Below are 18,685 nucleotides of genomic sequence, written 5' to 3' on the forward strand. Positions count from 1 at the left end.
GCGCTTCTGACTGTACCCAGTGCATGTATAAACAAAACAAACAAACAAATAAATAAATAAAACATGCCTCTATAAAAAAAAATCATCTTTAAAAAAAAAAAATAAATAAAAAAAATAAATAAAAATAAAGAGATCAGATAATTATTTTTTGCTTGAGATGACTGAAATACCATCCTTAAAGACCTCGGCTGACAGCTTAGGTCTCCCAAACCTTAGTGCAACAGAGACCTTTGTAGTGCTGGCCTGGGCACTGGGGATACAAAAATGTACATTGACTAACCCATGATCCCCTCCAGGCTCCAGGGTGTTTTCTATCTCTTTTCTTCTCTAGAGGCTGAAGAGTTTCTGCTTGGGCCCTGAGGCTTTCCACTTTGCTCTCCTACAATTCCTGGTTTTCCCAACTCCTGCCAAGGTGATAAATGGTGGTCAGAGTTCCAAATCAGGGACAAGATTGGTGAGCTTGGGAACTTGGGAGAACAGATTGAACCTGAGATCCCTGCCACTTAGGGTGGGGAGACAGCCTTCCCCTGGAAGCCTTCATTGTGTGGAGGGTCACCTCCCCAAGTCTGCTATCTGGGCTCTGCAGTGCCATACCCTCCTTCACTGCAGATATAAGATATTTTTGTAACTAGTTTGATTTGGTGTAGAATAATCCCACAGCAGAAAGCTTTCCTACTATGGAGCGTGATTGATGGCAGTGAGAATGTGTCCAAGTCCAGAGGGAAAAAGCTCAGAAAGTAAACCTCTATACAGTATTATCTGCACTTGAAGTATTTTGGTGTTTTTATTCCCTGCAGCAGGTGGAACATGATTATGTGTTAGCTCTGTAGAAGGAAAGGCAAAGAAAAGGTTCCAATTTCAGGGACCAGTTCTATTTTTCAAGTATCAGTTACCAGTTTATTGGATATTATAGAAACAAAAATGTGGCCATTTATTGTCCCACACCCACCTTGTTAAATCTAATAATGGTACTTTGGCATTTTAGATCCTTTTTTCTTCTTAAATAATACCTATCATTTCATAACCAACTTTATGACCATAATTTTTCTTATGTGTTTTCTTAGGCTTGTAGGCCTTTTTGGCCATTTAGATGGTAACTTGATTTGGCACTCAGGTAAAATCAAGGTCTTTGCCATCCTGTATGACGGACCCCCTCCACTGAGGCAGGAATCCACAGGTGCTCGGTCAAAACTGTGTTTCTCTCTTCCTACTCTTACCACATGAAAGACTTTTTTTATAAGCATCCTTAAAACCTTTTGATAAAGAAATAGCTCTTTATATATAAATATACATTGGGAGAGGGGCTTCCCTAGTCGTGCAGCGGGTTGAGCACAGTGCTGTGAAGCTGTCCGCAGCCTCTGCAGCACCGATTCAATACCCTGCTGGCCAGGGAGATTCCCACATGGTGAGGCAGACCTCTCCTGTCACACCTACTGCTCTCCTGAGCAGTGTACTTTGGTCCTTCTACCTGCTCTGTCTCTGGTGAATTCTTGCACCCACCTGCGCTTCTGACCTGTACCCCAGTGCTTGCATAAATAAATAAATCTTAAAAAAAAATAACATTGAGGGCCTCCCCGGTGGCGCAGCGGTTGAGCACTGGGTTGCGAAGCTGCCCGCAGCCTCTGCAGCGCCGGTTCAATCCCCAGCTGCTCCCCGGCCACCAGAGGAGGGTCCCACATGGCGCGCAGACCTCTCCTGCCGCCCGCTGCTCCCCTCAGCAGTGTACTTCGGTCCTTCTGCCTGCCCTGCTCCCCACTCTGGCTCTGGTGAATTCTCTCACCCTCCCGCACTTCCGACTGTACCCAGTGCTCATATAAATAAATAAATCTTTTAAAAAAAAAAAAAAAGTAGGGAAAAAAAATAACAGAACTGCATGAAGTAAATTTCAGGAAATTGCAAGTGGACAGAGGACAGAGGCTAATATGAACTTCCACCCTGGCCAGCAAACAGCAAAGTGGTGCTAAAACCAGTGTTCCCAGACAGAAGACTCTGGTTTCAAGGGTCAAAGGGCCCTTGGGGAGGCAAATCCTTGTCAGATCCTCTCAGCATGGGATAGCCCTAGGCATCAGTCATTTGGAAGACCTGTGTGGATGACTCAGCAGCAGCTTTCTCTGGTCCCGGAGGTTTGGAAGAGCTACCAATGTGGGCATTCTGGACTTAGAGAGCGAGATCTCTGGTAGCAGATGCACAGCTGATTGGTTTTTAGCATGTATACTAGGATTTTTCATCAAACGAACAAAAGATACTATACACTGAAGTCCCTCCTACTCTTAGGGGATGGAAGAGGACCTAAGTTAACGTTTGGGCAGATGTTAGCCCGTGTCTGAAAATCTATTTCTATAAGGAGCAAAAAGACTTCTGTACTCTTTTTCCATAAGGGGTGTCAGGCTTCATGGGCACTGCTCCCTGCGCACACACACATGCAGAGAAGACCCCGCACTTGGGCTGTCATCATCTTGTAATTCTTAATGAATCTTTAGCAAGGGACCCTGTATTTTCATTTTGCATTGGGCCTCCTGGATTATGTTGCTGAGCCTGGTTGGACATATATTGCCTCTAGGGCTGATGAGAAAGGAAATGAGGCCATCCCGCTAAGTGTAGTCTTTGTAGATGGCAGGTCCTGGTGGTTGTGAAAAGTGGGGTTTTTGTGTGCTCATAAGAACATTTGCAATGCAGGACGTGGTGTACTCATCCATGAAATAATAATAACCAGCTCTGAAATACCTTCTACTGTAAATGCTCTAGTGATGTCAGATGAAACATGAATGCAAGAAGGTTTCCTTTATTCTTTATAACTCTAATCTGTGAACCCAGGAATAGTTCCTCACCTAGTTTTTAACTGCAAGGTAGTTATACTTTGAATCCTTAAATCAAGAAGTCCTTGAACAGCTTTATTACAAAGCTTAGAATCCAGCATTCATCACTGTGTTTTACTCTTCTGTGTTGGAATATTAACAGAACTGGAGTCCCATAAATTATGTATTTGTTGCTGTGAGTTGCTGCCAGCTATGTGTGGCAAAGCAGTTCTTTCTGTAACTTATTTTGGTTTTACAAGATCACTGATATGTATCAAGGTGCCTTAACAAATGAAATGTAGTTCAAATCACAGGGTTATGAGTCAGTTCAACGAAATAGATTTTCCTTCTGCCCCTGAATATGAGAATTGGTGGCGCTCCATACTTTCAAATGTATAAAATAACAACCAGGAGAGAGAAACAATTGATTTTTAAAAAATGAATAGCTGTCAAGGATTTTATATTAGTCATTAATTAGTAACGGAACTGGTAAGCTGACAAGTAGCTCCAAGGAAAGTCAAAGACTAGACACATGCACAGGTACTAGAGAATGCTGAAATGAATTTGTAAGTGAATTAATTCACAATTGGATTTTTCCATGGGAGGGTGGGCCATGCATCTTCACTGGCAAGATTATTTTGCAATAATATCAGCCTTTGTAACCCACAGACTTATAAAATAACTAAGTTAAAGATGTGGAAAGGCAAAAAGGCCCATAGAATCAGATAACTCAGAAGGATGTGCTAGACAACACCTAACATTCCTTAGAAAAGATACCTTTCTTTTCGCCCATTTCAAAATCTTCATAGTCCACCTGATGTTTCTCCTTATTACTGTAGTTATAATAATGTCAAAAAAGACTTCTTGATCACAGAAAAAAAGGCCTTCTTGGATTTGTTTTGCCAGTAGAGAGCCACTCACAAATAAACAACTATGAAAGTGATAAAATTTAACCTCTGTCTGGATGTCTTTATAAAGAATCTTGCATTGGATTTTTCAAAGCTCAAGGCTAGGAAACCAAGCCCAAGAAATTCCACCATATTTGACCTACTTATAAGCCTGGTTGAATTCCTCTAGTTTCTGAATATGTGCTAGTTTCCTGGTCTGGTAGCTTCTTTACCTGGCTTTACTGTAAGGCAGGATCCTGCAAACCAGGTATTAGGTCAGTTTTCCTGTGAGGGCTTGGTAGCCAATGGCTTCGTGAATTCTTAAAAGTCACTAGTCCTATCTGATTCAGTTAGCAGCATCATTCTCAAATTGATACTTAGGTAAGGGCTGACTTACTTGTTTAATTGATTTGCCTATTTAGTCCTGTGGATAGATTCTAATTGAGCCTATGCAAATGTATTATGACTATTAATGGGGCTAAGAGTTATATTCTGAGGGTTAAGTAAATATTGGACATAATTTGTAAATGTTTCAATTTAGTTTATAAAGGCAGTTTACAAAATTGTAGGTTAGAGATAGTGTTGAAAAAGTAAGAAAAAGGCATCCTCATATATCCAGAAAACAAAACATTAAAAACAACGTCAACAACATTTCAGATAAATAACCACCATAAATTTTCCCTGTTCATTCAGTTCTGTGTGATTTATTCTTGTTTTACTGGTTTCTGGCTTGCAGTCCGTATTCATTCAGTCATCTGCATCTAGACTAAAGAGTCCAAAAATCCAAGGAAGTCCTGACTAGCACATTTTAAAGTGTCTCAGCAATGTCAGCCTGGTACCCTTTGCTCAAGAATTTGGTCTTTGAAATATCAACATTTTAAAATATCTGGTACAGGTCGTCCTTTTCCATGAACTCTGATATTGTCCTTTCTGGCCTGTAGCTTTTTATAACAGATCCTTCAGTCAAGTATCAGAGTAATAAAAGTTATTTATAGATTATAGAGGCTTTAATTTTTACTGTTATAATTGCAGTAAAATAAATAAGAATAGAGAAGAGTAAAATTCTCTGTTGAGATACCCAACATCATTATTTCCTATGAGATTTGATTACTATTTCCCCCAAGAATAAGAACATATTATAGACAATGAAAGCACGGGTGAATCGCCAAGGTCTTCCCATAAAACATATAATTTCAGAAATACTTAATAACATTTTACCTATAGTATTTTAAAATTTTAATATTTTTCAAAATATAAAGTTCAGGCTGGAAAGACAAAACCAAAAGAATTGTTAAAGGAGTTTTAGAGACTTTAAGTCAACGTACACTCTGGAAATAATCCTGGTGAGACACCAAATCTCTGCTAAGCAAATTCCATTGAAGGAGAAGAATACACTTTTGCATTGTCATCAAAGACACTAATCAGTAAATAAAGAAAAAGGAAAATATGCCAGAATTTATAGCTTTTTTTTAGACAAAGCAAATACAATTCATTTTCCAAATTTGTCCTTTATTCTTCTCTTTCATATTCTAAAACAATTTTACACTTTAGTGAAATTTTTAAATTTAGTAAATTTCATGTTTTCTTATTTTCTATGACATTTAGAAATATTTAGTTTACATAACCACTTTTTTATAAGCCAAACAAAAGCAATTTTTTTGTTTGCTTTTAAAATTATTTAAAAGGTGCTATAATCTAGTTTATTGATACCCTCTGGAAATTGAAAATACTCAATACACACACATGTGTATTGTGTATTATGTGACTTGTGGACACAAACATATCGAGCTTAATAGCTTCAGTTCTACAATGTCTGTCACAGGTCAAAAGATCACATTTCTTCCACAAAAAGTCAGCAGTACAGATTTCAAAGAGCTATTCTCCCTCCCAGTGAGCACAGAATTTTTACTTTAGTTAAACTCAAAAGTAGAAAAATATTCAGACAAAAACAACCTAGAAACCAGATTTCCTCTTCTCTTTTACCCAGTAGAGAAGAGATCTCTGTAATCTTTTTCTAATCTTCAATAATTGACCATAAAACAGAATTCTCCATCATGGCTGCCACCAAGAGGGAATAAGTTGTCAGCCATGTATGAACAAGAAAGAAAACAAAACACAAAATCAGTGGGGAGAGGATGCAGACTAGAGAAATAGAGAGTCAATGGACCTCTATTGCTGTTTTGGATTCTCTCTAGGAGCTGAGAAATGACATGTGTAGGCTCCCCACCTCAGAAGACAGCTTACCTGTCAAGTAAGTCAAGTGAGCGTTTCCATGGCTGACCCCCAAAACTTTAAAGTATATTTTTAAAAGGTAATATCATGATTCTTGAACAAATGTAACAAACGCAAGGCAAAAGACTTGACTTAAGGAAGGCACCAATAAGATGTTACAACAGGTTCAGCAACAAGCTTTATCTCTTGAGTGTTGGTGACTGACAAAGACTACCTCCTCCTGAAGCCTCAATTAGCATTTTGATTTTTTTTAAATCTGGAGTACTCTTCTGATTGGTAGTATGCTGACAGTTCCATCCTGCTTCTAAGATCTGCACTTGGGGGTTGGGGTACACGTGTGCATTCATTGTCATTGGGCTTCCTACTGTGGTGCTTTCATTTGCTCTTCTGAACTGTCACAACCCTTGGTTTCTTTCACAGTGACAAAGTCCAGGCTCTCTCTTATGCGCAGCACACGCGGCAGCTCATCTCCTGTGGGGTTGACGGTGGGATTGTCGTCTGGAACATGGATGTGGAGAGGCAGGAGGTAGGTGACAGGTAGCCTGGGAGCTGCTCCCTCACAGCCGCTGGACTTGGCTCTACGGAGACTGCCCTCCTGCTCATTTCTTACTTCTTTTATGATTAAACCACGAACTAAGACATCATTTCCAAATTTTTTATTTATTTTTTTTTTTAAGAATTATTTATTTATTTATTTATTTATTTATTTATACAAGCGCTGGGTACAGTCAGAAGCGTGGGAGGGTGAGAGGATTCACCAGAGACAGAGCGGGGGACAGAACAGGCAGACTGACAAAATACACTGCTGAGGAGAGCAGCGGGCACGGCAGGAGAGGTCTGCGCACCATGTGGGACCCTCGCCAGCGGCCGGGGATCAAACCGGTGCTGCTGAGGCTGTGGGCAGCTTTGCAGTCCAGCACTCAACTGCTGCGCCACCAGGGGAGGCCCTAGGCCCTTTTTCCAAATTTTTTTAATCCCTCACAAATTGGTGTGTCACATTCAGGTAATGGAGATATTAGAAGAATTGCAAGTGAGACTAAGATTTTAAATGTGTTGTATCATTCACAACAAAAGTTCAGCTGAGAAAAAGGAACCATCTATTTTCAGGAGATTAGCCCTTTTCTATAAAATGCCGTTAAAACCAAAACTTGTGTATTTTATGTTAGTGAGGGAAATGGTGGCTTGTGTGCCAGGAATGATATTTGATAAAAGTAAGAATCTTTAATAATAATAGAAATATTAGAAATAATTATTTTTGTCTTTATGAGTCATGTTCTAAACAGTTCTCCAGATACATATAGCCATTTTTAAGCATATATTTAGTTTTGTCATAGCATCCTTTTTCTTATGAACTTTCTTCTTCATCTTTGAGAATCTTAACAACTCACATGTTTACTGAATATCCCCTTGACAAGTACTTCAAAGTTAACCATTTTCTCATTTTCCTAGTATTATGCTGGGTAAACTTTCCCTTCGATAGTATATATTCTTCTCATTTATTTCCTTGCAGGATGCCAGAATTATAAAAGCAACACTATAAAAAGACAAAACCGATTTCCCAACTTCTTTCCATGCCCTCGCCCCAATCTCATTTCAAGAGAGTCATTGCTATTACCCACAATGTAATGCCTTTCAAATGCCAGTAATTAAATGCTTAAGAAGATTAAAGCTTGATTTGCTCAAACCATAAATCCCTGGGAGTTCTATTAGTAACTAATTAAAATTATCTTTACTGTTAGGAAGTGGGGAACTGCAGAATATTGCTTTGAAAGTGTCACTTGGCCCTATCAGTATAAAGGCAGGGAAACTGGTACAGTGTTCAGGCCGTAACCCCAGCTGCCCATGCGAGTAGTGGTTCTGCACCATAGACTGTTCTGAGTGCAGGTCAGCCACACCTGCCCTGTCCTGAACTCTTCCTAGCCTAACCTACCAGACCAAGGGAGAAAGGGGCCAGTGGCCCTTTTCCCTCAGTACACAACCTCCACCCTTGATGGACAAAAGCCCAAAAGATGATAAAGATGTGGTTTCCAGATACAATGCCAGGAGGTTGGTTAGGCAGTCCTCTGAGCCATCTTGCTCAAATTATGCTTTTGAAACACAAGGATATTGACACTGAGTACCAGCTTACTGGACTCTTGAGTGATTCCTAGCTCTAAATGGGTGGTGTTCATAATGTAGTATCTTATCCACATAAACCCCTGAGGTGGGTCTTTGAAGCTGCTTCCTGAATATGGCAAGTGCTGTACAGTGCTCACCTCCAGAGGTCTGACACAGATAAGGGTTCAGTGCCTGCCCTGAAGGCTGGCAGGTTTTCTAGAAGAAAAGACCTATGGGAGAAAAGCCTCAAAAAGCATTAAATAGTATAAATGATTTGGTTACAATCTACGTAAGATAGAGTATTAGCACTGGATATTTCAGAAAGGGCGTTGTCATTGTTGGCTAATGCTGAAGCAAAAGATTTGTGGAAGAACATAGTGTGGAGAGATTGAAGGGCCAGATGTGCTCTGACCAGGACAAGAAATGCCAAGAGTAAAGACCAGATGAACAGGCAAGGTGACACTCAGCATTAGCACTGGACTGTAGGGGCAGCCAGAGAAAAGAGGCTTCAGCAGAAGGGTGGAGAGATGAAGACCATGAGTGGCTGACATCCTGTAGGTTAAACATGTATTTATACTGTTAGTCCATATACACATACACATAGCTCAGTTCTCATTTCAGTGAGCATCCTTAGGGCTGTTACTTTGACTCTTCAGGTATGTTACCTACTGCTATTTCATTAAGAATTTTTTGCACTGGGTTTTGCTTTGTGCCATCATTTGGGGTGCATTTCTTTTTCTTCATTTTATTTCATAGTCTGTTCATTTCTGTGGGTTAAGCTCCACAGCTTTCTTTCTTATCTTGATGCGCTGGCCTTCTGTTAAGATTCCAGGTTATAGGATTTAGTCCTAGACTGTTGGCCAGAGATACTGGGCTGTCTTTTGCTTTCTAGAATGAAACCTCTGCATCTGTGGGTGCTGGGGGCTCTGGTGTCAGCACAGGGTACAAGATGGAGCAGTGGAAAACAGAGTATGCAGCTAAAGAATACCAAGAGCTCAAGCCTCCCTAGAGGCTGTGGATCCCTAAGTGGAAATTTGCAACTCCCCTCTCCTCAGTTCCTTCATCACAGCCTTCCTCACAGCCTCAGGCAAACATTGACCCCTCATCTACAGCCAGACTCTGATCACAAGGTTCTGCAAACCTAATTTTTCCCAGAGGCATGGGCAGGAGCAGAACATTCTGGAAGCTACAGGATTAGGCTGCAGTTCCCAATAATGGTGACAGGAGGGTGAGAGGCAGACATTTCTCAAGGCCTTTGAGTGCCAGTGATAGAAAACAACGCCACTTGCAGACCTCTCTCAGTCCGCTGTCCAGTTTGGGGCCCTGGAAGGTGCTGCCACCTGAGAGGGAACAGAAGGGGGCTGCTCCAGCAGCTTCCACAAACAGAACTTTTCCCAGAGGCACAAACTCCAAATGTAAATGTGGGGGCGTTAAGCCAAATTGGAGGCAGCTAGCACTGTAGGTTAAAGTATTAGCAAAGGCCCGAGGCACTAGTGGGGCAGGTGTTTCACTTAACTCTGAAGCCAACCATAAAGAGAACCTCTCCTGTGAGCCCTCTGGAGGGAGCCACAGGTGGGCAGCCTTCTGTTCCCCACAAATTCTACCAACAGGGACTTCCCCGAAGATTCAGACACCAGCTGTTTGCACCAGGGGCTTGTAGGCTCAAACTGCCAGTCCCTGATGGGAATCAGTGTTGCCCCTTGGTCTGGGGCTGTCTAGTGGCCTCAGGCATTACTGGTGAAGGGATCAGGATACTTCACCCTCTAACCCTCTTCTCTGGTTGATTTCTACTGGGATGGCGTAGGGAAACTGAAGTTAATCAGGCTTTTTTCTGCCCTCCTGCCTTTGGCCTCTGTGGCCGCCACCTGTGGTCTTGCCCACCTCCTAGGTTGTGGGCGCATGCGCATCTGTAAACACAGACACCTGTGCCCAGACGCGAGCGATGAAGGGCTCCTCGGCTTTGGCATGGGCTGCAGTGTCACTCCGAGTCTAGGGGACTTCGCTGCTATTTTCCTGTCTGCTGGTTTGTCTCCTGATTCAGCATTAAGTACCTGTAAAATTCTACAAAGGGCTCCAAAATTCTCTTTTCATCTGTGAGAATCGACAATGAACCAGCCTGGGATTGTTACAAGGCAGGGAGAGGGGCACCCCAGACCTCACAAACCTGCCTGCTCTAAATAGGTTCTGCCATCTGCCGCATCAACACAAAACATGAGACTTTAATGAAAAGGAACTTTGATACAATCAGTAAGCAACACAGGAAAGGCAAAGAATATAGTTTCTAAATCAAGCACCCAAAGTTACCCGTCCCCTCGTGGGTAAAATTCCACCCAAGCAGGATTGGCCCAGAGCAAAGCCCAAAAGCCTGCCACAAGTCTAAAGCACCTTCTGACGGGGACCCACAGAAAAGGATCAGAAACAACCAGAAAAGTCTGGGAGGAAAAGAGCAAAATCAAAATCAAGACAAAAGCTGCCATTGTCACCTCCCCACGGGTCTCACCCACATCTGTGTCACCCAGTCCACGACCAAAAGGCAAGCGCAGTTTCTTCACGTGTCTCTCTGCTCCACGTACCTCCTCCAGGTCTCCTGGCTCCATCCTGCTTCCTTCCTTCCTCAGTCTCCTCTGCAGCTTCTTCTCCCTATTCAGCTCCACCCTCCCTTGGGTGGGGCAGAAAAATCCAGAACCTCCCCCTTTCCTGGGGCCCACCCTGTTAAAGGATGGTTGCACAACATATGGCCTTTGCCCTTGCTGGCTCCACTCAGCCAGAGGGAGAGCCCGTGGAAGTCATCTGTGTTCACTGGAAAACAATCCCTCCCTCCTATTTCCCCACTGGAGTTTAAGGATCACCCAATGCAGACCCCTCCGTTAAATCTGTATATGCTTCCTCTATCTGCTCCCCTAGCACTTCACCCTAAATCTCTGCTCCCCAGAGTTCTTTTGTGCCCTGGAAGAAGACCCTCTGTTTTCCACACCTGGCTGTGTGAGTTCCCCTCTCAAATGCACTTCCCAGGACCTTGGGTCCCCCACGTGAGAGTAAGCCCTGCAGTCCCCAGAAAGAGACCCTATATTTCAGCCGTCCCTCCCTCTCTTGGGTCAGAGTGCCCAAGTGGTGTTCCAGGCAGGATTGTGTGACATTTTCTAGCTCCCTTTCTTGTGAAAATGCAGTTCTTCCAGCCCTCTGGTTTTTTTCAAGGACAGTCTCTCTAGATACTCTTGTGTTGTATCTGGGGAGGGGCTGAGTCTGGCGTCTTTACTGTTCCATCTTGCCCAGTAAATATTTTTTAAATGGTTGATAAATGGCACCTCTGTTACTTAATAAACACATTCTGATTTCTGTTTTATCAATGTCAGTGGTTCCATTGTCCTCACTGCTTCTCACTGTGGCCTATTATGTGCTTTGTTTGACAAGACCCCTGAATGGTTGGACAGTGATTCCTGCCAAAAGTGTGATCAGCCTTTTTTCTGGAACTTCAAGCAAATGTGGGACAGTAAGAAAATTGGCCTGAGACAGGTGGGTGAAATGGATGCTTCATCAAAATGTAATAGTGTAGAAATAACTTTCTGTGTGATCTTAGAAGAGATAGCACCCCTGCATGGGAATTCTGGTTGGGATAAGTTACCCTGAAAGCACTTGTTAATTTATTCCCGCTTAAATGATTTTACTTTCCTTCCTCACAATCTTAGTTTTTGTTGTTTAGATCTACTTTTTTTTTTTTAAAGATCCATTTTATTTATTCATGCATATAAGAGCTGGGCTGTAGGCAATAGGTGTGGGGGGGGGGGGTGGTGAGAGGATTCACCAGAGACAGAGTGGGGAGCAGAACAAGCAGATTAACTGAAATAAACTGCTGAGGGGAGCAGCGGGCAAGTCAGGAGAGGTCTGCTCTGCCATGTGGGTTGCTCCCTGGCTGGGGATTGAACTTGTGCTGCTGTGGCTGCTGATAGCTTCATAGTGCTGGGGCTTAGCCCCTTGCGCCACCAGGGAGGCCCCTATTTTGATCTACTTTTAATACAGCTTTTTTAGTCTGATTCCGTTGTTGGCTTTGGTTGTCTCCCAGGAAGTCAAATTGTGGTCACCTATCTTGAGCATGGCCAGAGTGTAGACAATGGATTGAATCAGATTTCATCCACTTCTCCTTCATCCAGCCATGTAACCTCTGGAACTGGCACTTTCTCAGTATACCTAGCTTTAAGATAACTCAAGTGCTGGGTGCTTCCTCTAGACTTCATGCTGAATTAGAAGGGGCCAAGAGTGAGGGAAGGGGAAGTGACCCAGTCAAATGTTTCCTACCAGTCCTCAAGATGCAAAAATAGTGTAGAAAGAGAGCTCACCTGCTGTGTATTTCTTCCGCTTTCTGGAGCACCCTTGTTTAGCATCCTCACCTGCACACTGTGGCTTGCCCCTCGGCCTCCCCAGAGTGGTGGGGTGGGGACGTTGCAGCAGGAGTCTCCTTTTCTCTCCCTCCAGCACCACTGCCGCAAGTGCGGGAAGGCAGTCTGCGGCAAGTGCAGCTCCAAGCGCTCCTCCATCCCTCTGATGGGCTTCGAGTTTGAAGTAAGAGTCTGTGACAGCTGCCACGAGGCCATCACAGATGAAGAGTAAGTTCCAACCATCTGCAGAATCGCCAGGGTTACGAGAGAATGTGTCCTAAGAGCTGCACCCAGCCCTGCAGCCATAACCAGCAGTGCCCCAGTTACCATGGGTTTGGAACACAGACCTTGGCAAGTGAGCAGAGCCTTCCTTCCCATCAGGAAGTCTGTGTTATCTTGTGAGAAGAGAGGGTGTTGGCAAAGCCTTCATCTCTGTGCGGGGGCCAGTGCTATATGCATTGAAAATAGATGTTCTGCCAAACCACTGTCTCCTCATTTCATTGATAGTTGGCTGGAGTATGGGAACCCAAGGTTCACCTTCTGGCCCATGCTGGTATCTTTACAGGACCTGAATCAACCTGCAGGCTCTAGCAGGTTTCACTTTTTCAGGAAAAGCTAAGCTTAAGAGACGAACACTACTCCATCTTGCTTGTCAGTCTTATCCAGTAACTAGGACCTCACGTACTGTCCCCGTGTATGCTTTGCAGGATGGCACAGGTCTGTGTCAGCAAATTGCAAGCTGTCCCAGATGTAAACAAAATGCTATTAGTGAATTATAGCAGGGGCTCATAGAAAACTTGTCTGCCTAATCCTTCCATCCCCACCTACCCCCAGCACCTGGTATAAAGTAGAATCATTTTAAGTACGAGATAGGTGTCTGAGAAGCTGTATGTAAATGTAAACATTTTAAATGCTCCAGAGGAGGTCAGCATTTAAAGGAAATGTTTGGCAAATGAATAGAGCATTCTCTTACAGTATAAATAACCATAACTTGCATTTTTTATTCTTATTTATCCATATCAAATATAAATTTAGATGCCCTTGCATGAGGAAGCTTTTATGATCATTGGCTGTTTCCCGCTCACACACGATGGAAGCAGCTCGTGAAATTAGAGAGCTGCAAAAGGCTTCAGGGATAGTCTGGTTGAATTCTTCATTTTAAAAAGACACAGACCCAGAAAGTCTGAGCAACTGCAAATTAAACCCAAATCTCTAATTCTAAATATTTTAAAGTGCTCTTTAGTATGCTGAAAATCTGTTCTACCGAGTGATCTCTAGAAAAGAAGGAAACAGCCATGTTCAGGGAGCCTGCTACCGAGGAGTGGGGACCTGGGAAAGATGATTTGGGAAGAGCTGGGCCTCCCACTGCAGTTTCCTGCCCTCTCTCTGAAAGCATTGGCACTGCCTCCAGAGCACCTGCATTTCGTACTAAAATCATGCATAGATTAAAAGGCACAAAACAAATAACAATGTTTGACAATGCCTAACTATATATTGTTTAACTTGTTAAACCATTAGAATGCTACAGAAAACCAGGTCTGCAATTAAACCAGGGGAAAGGTGGGGGGGGGGGACCTAAATGGCCCTTCTAGCAGACAATAGTAAAATCTTAGGCATTTTAAACAAGTGTGCTTTTTTTTTTTTTACAAAAAAATAAAATGGCAAAGGTCATTGACGCAATTCTTTCTGCGATCAAACTTGGGAACATTATACCATTTAAAAAAAAAATTGTCAAAAGCACAGACTGTATCAGAGCAACAAAATCTCCAGAAGGATTCTTAGAAATTTCATTGTCTGTTTCCCATTTTAGAGAGAGAAGAATTCTTTTGCCTTTTTTGTTTGCTTTTTTTGATTTTGTTTTGTTTTAATAATAGGTCACCAGGGAATAAAGGTAGAACTGAGAGGCAGTTGTAGCCATTTGACTAAACACTAGCATTAAATGTCACCCTCGATCTCCTTCATTCACATATCACTACCTTTTACTCTCGGAAACTCTGTGCTCCTTGCAGACGTGCACCCACAGCGACCTTCCATGACAGCAAGCACAACATCGTGCATGTGCATTTCGATGCAACCAGAGGATGGTTACTGACTGCTGGAACTGACAAAGTTATTAAGGTAGGGAGGAGCTTTTTTTTAATTGTCACTCTGCAATACATATTTTTTATTGAGCTATAATAGACATAGCATCCGTTTCATACGTGTAACATCATTATTCAGTATTTTTGTATATATTGTGATCACAGTAAGTCTAGTTAACATCCATCACCTTCCCTTTGTTTCTTTTTAGTGATGATGACTTTTAAGATCTACCCCCTTAGCAACTTTCAAATATGTGATACAGTATTACTGGTAGTAACTATGCTGTCCATTTTGACTCCCTTTACCCATTTCTTCTATTTGGTAACCACCAATAATCTATTCTCTGTATCTATGAGTTTGGGTGGTTTTTCTTTTTGTTTTTATTTTTTCAGTTACCCCGTGTAAATGAGATCATACAATATTGGCCTTTCTCTGTCTGACTCATTTCACTTAGCATGTCCTCAAAGACACTCCAGTTTTCACAAATGACAAGATTTTCCTTTTTTATGGCTGAATGAATAATGTTCCATTGTTCATATATACCACATTTTCTTGAGCCATTCATCCATCAGTAGGCACGTGGTTGCTTCCATATCTTAGTTGTTGTAAATAATGCTGCAGTTACCATAGTGGTGTAATTTCAATTCAGTATTTTCATTTCCTTCAATAAAAAACCCAGAAGTGGAATTGCTAGATAATGTGGTTCTAGTTCCAGTAGTTTTATTTTTAATTTTTTTGAAGACCTTCCTACTATATTCCATAGTGACAGCACCAGTTTACATCCCCACCAACAGTATACAAGGGTTCCTTTTTCACCACACCCTCCTTTCTCCACACCCTCCACACCAGTCCTTATTTCCTGTCTTTTTGATAATCGGTATTTCTAATAGGTATAAGATAGTAGCCCATTTTGGTTTTAATTTCTATTTCCCTAATTTTTAGTGATGTTGAGAAACTATGTATATGCCTTTTGTTCATTTGTATATCTTCTTTGGAAAAATACCTATTCAAGTCCTTTGCCCAGTTTTAAATCAGATTATTTGCTTTTTTTTTTTGCTTATTTTTGTTTTTGTCACTGAGTTGTATCGGTTCTTTGTATATTTTAATATTAATTATGTATCAGATTATATGACTTGCAAATATTGTCTCCTATTCTTTAAGTTGCCTTTTCATTTTGTATATATAGTTTCCTTTGCTCTGCAGAAGCATTTTAGTTTGCTATAGAACATCATCTTATTTTAGAAGCTTTCTATCTTTGGCCCTGTGAATATATAAGAGTACCAAGATTATGTGAAGTCTACTCAAAATGTTATCCTTGGCAGTGAGCGTTTTTGAGAATGTGTTACATGCAAGGCCCAGTGTTAAGAGCTGGCTATCCACAACATAATAAGACATACCACACCAGCCTGCAAGCAAGGGCTATTCTACTGGGAACACTCTTAAAAAGATAGTTAATAATAGGTCACATGTACTGTGGCCAAGAGTAACACAGACCAGAATTACTTTTAAGAGTTCAGTAGGAGATGGTGCTGCTAGAGAAGGCTTTGTGGGGAGGTGAGAGTTGAGTTGAATGAATAGTAAGACTTGAATAAGACAACAGGTAATAAACAAGATCTTTTCCCCGTGAGATCAATTAATCCAGAAGCACTCCTCAGGGGGTGCTCCAAGGACAGTGGTGACCACATGGATTCTGTACCATAACAGAGACCCAGGACAGACAGGGCCGCACCTGTGTCATTCCTTGGGAAACACAGAGGCACAGGCTCAGCAACACACTGAGACCCCTTCTGGTCCATGCTTGGGATCAGCAGTAGAATGAGGCGATTAAAATAACTCCCTTTGGAAACTACCAGGCCTTAGTAGCGATGAGTAATTTTAAAGTAAATTCTTGGAGCCTCTGTTACTGTATTTTTGAAAATGAGGCATCTAATGGGACTGGTTGGAAGATTAAATGAGATAAGATGTGGAAAGGACACGGCATGTCCCTGGTGCTCCTTTTCTGTCTAATATATGTCAGTTCCCTGCCCCCCCAAATGATCTAATCTGCCTTTATTCTCCATTAACTGGATTAAAATGTCCAACTACCCCATCCCCGCTGTAGTGTGTCTCTGGTTTATAGTTGCTTGTTGATTCTAATTTTTACTTTATTATAATTAGTCTTTTTCCTGGTCCCTTATTTAGGTTTTCTAAATTTCTGCTATGAGTGAGAGGGAGTAGGATCAAAACAAGGTGGGGAAGTGGGGTTGGGAATTGTGTGGGGACTATAACCAAGATGAAAATGCATACATTGTGCAAAAATGAAAAATAATGTAAAAAATGTATAAAATTAAAAAATAATAATAAATAAAATAAAATAAAAAAGCACAAAGTTGATTGCATGGCTTGCCTAAATAGGAAAGAGCAATGCTAGTGAGCTGCAATATCGCCAAGTTGCTGATATAAGGAGAAAATTGCATGTCCATAATAAAACTTTATGTAACAGATAAAAATAAAATAAAATGTCCAACTACCATTGTCATCTTTTTGAAATTTATAATTGAACTTTTAATTGAAAAATACTATTTTAGGGCCTCCCCTGGTGGCACAGCAGTTAAGCACTGGGCTGCGAAGCTGCCCACAGCCTCTGCAGCACAGGTTCGATCCCTGGCCAATGGCAAGGGTCCCACATGGCACACAGATCTCTCCTGCCCCACCCACCGCTCCCCTCAGTAATGTATTTCGTCAGTCTGCCTGTTCTGTTCCCCGCTCTGGCTCTGGTGAATTCTCTCACCCTCCGGCACTTCTGACTGTACCCAGTGCTTGTATAAATAAATAAATAAATCTTAAAAAAAAAAAAAACTATTTTATAGATTTAGAAATCATGTTAGTACAGTATTTAGTTGTTTTATAAAAATTTGCCTTGATTTCAGTTACAAGGATTATTTATCCTCCACACCATTTAATTTTAGTTCATTGTATTATCTTCGTTTTCTTTTGACAGTTGTGGGACATGACCCCTGTAGTATCTTGATCCTCCCAAGCATCAGAAAGATAGTATTTACTCAAGAATCTATTGTTCTAATCCAAACCATTACTGGAGCTGAAAAGCAGACATGCAAGAAGAGAGAAGAACCTCCCTGAGTTTGCATATTACCTACACATACCGTGGTGAGCAGTCAGTAAGCACTTACGCGGGAACTCTTTCAACTTGTTCATACAATATAAAAGAAGATATTTTTTTAACAAATGGTTTATACAGTCTGGCTGTGCTACATTGTTTTTAGTATATTGAACATTCTGTGTGAAATGTTAATTTTTGTATTTTTCAACACTTCTTATTCGTTGTTGCTTTGTGTGTCAGGAGAAATGAAGCAAGTATCTGTTTGGGGCTTTGTGGTCATTACAGAGTGGTTGCCATGTTTTCTTCACATGGAGTCACATGGTCAGCATCTTTTTCTTCTCTCTGTATCTGCCCTCACCCTCATCCACTGTTCATCAGAATGTATGTTTTTTACACTGTTTGTTCTCAGTGTTTCTGTTTCTTAGAAATCCTCTTCACTTGAGAGATTTGGAAAACTGTGGATTTACCAACTGACTTCTTGAATCGCCTGCAGAATGATCCGCTTATAATGTCTCACCCATCCGTGCTCTTATTGAATAGAGATGACCCTGTGTGTCTGTCTCAGTTGGCTCCACTCTTTCCCACATGGAAGTACATACTGTGAGAAAGCTGCTCGCAGCCACTGGCACCACACAAGTAGATGGCGTGACTCGGAGCTTCGACCCTCAGTGCCTGGATCATTTCTAATTCAGTTGGAGTTTTCTGAGCCCTTGTTTTAGTTTCATTGACACAACTCTCCCTCTCTCATAATATTAAGAACAAACAAAACAACAAAACCAAAACCGCTGTCTGTTTAGAGTGTCTGTGAGGTGTGTGGCATCACCTCTGAGCTTGAACTTAACTTGTTGCTGAGATTGTGTCCTGCTCTATTTTTCTTCCCTTTAAAAACTAGCTGTTTTTTCCTTCCCTTTAAAAACTAGCTATTTTATCTAATGTATTTTATTGGAATACTTGCACACTTTCATACTATAGCTGGAAGCTACATTCATACCTGAATATATTTCATACTATATTCAGGAAGCACTGAATTCTGCTGCCTGTGCTGTGTTCTTTTGGGAATATGAAAAAGGGCTTTAGAAAATGAACTTGAAGAACTCTAATTTTAAGGGAATCCAGTCC

At 41.5% G+C, this 18,685-nt stretch overlaps 1 protein-coding gene across 1 annotated transcript in view; it reads left to right on the plus strand.

Annotated features, from left to right (window-relative positions):
• WDFY2 (WD repeat and FYVE domain containing 2) overlaps positions 1-17,586 on the plus strand; it is a 168,387-nt gene extending 150,801 nt beyond the window's left edge. Inside the window, exons 8-12 of the mRNA XM_084235688.1 lie at positions 6,335-6,440; positions 11,423-11,524; positions 12,482-12,612; positions 14,394-14,502; positions 17,447-17,586. Of these exons, the coding sequence (XP_084091814.1) occupies positions 6,335-6,440; positions 11,423-11,524; positions 12,482-12,612; positions 14,394-14,502; positions 17,447-17,476 (478 nt within the window). The 3' untranslated portion in view covers positions 17,477-17,586. The remainder of the gene's footprint in view (positions 1-6,334; positions 6,441-11,422; positions 11,525-12,481; positions 12,613-14,393; positions 14,503-17,446) is intronic.
• Positions 17,587-18,685: the final 1,099 nt, after the last annotated feature.

The sequence above is a fragment of the Talpa europaea genome, assembly GCF_964194135.1.
Source record: "Talpa europaea genome assembly, chromosome: 6".
Classification (NCBI taxonomy): domain Eukaryota; kingdom Metazoa; phylum Chordata; class Mammalia; order Eulipotyphla; family Talpidae; genus Talpa; species Talpa europaea.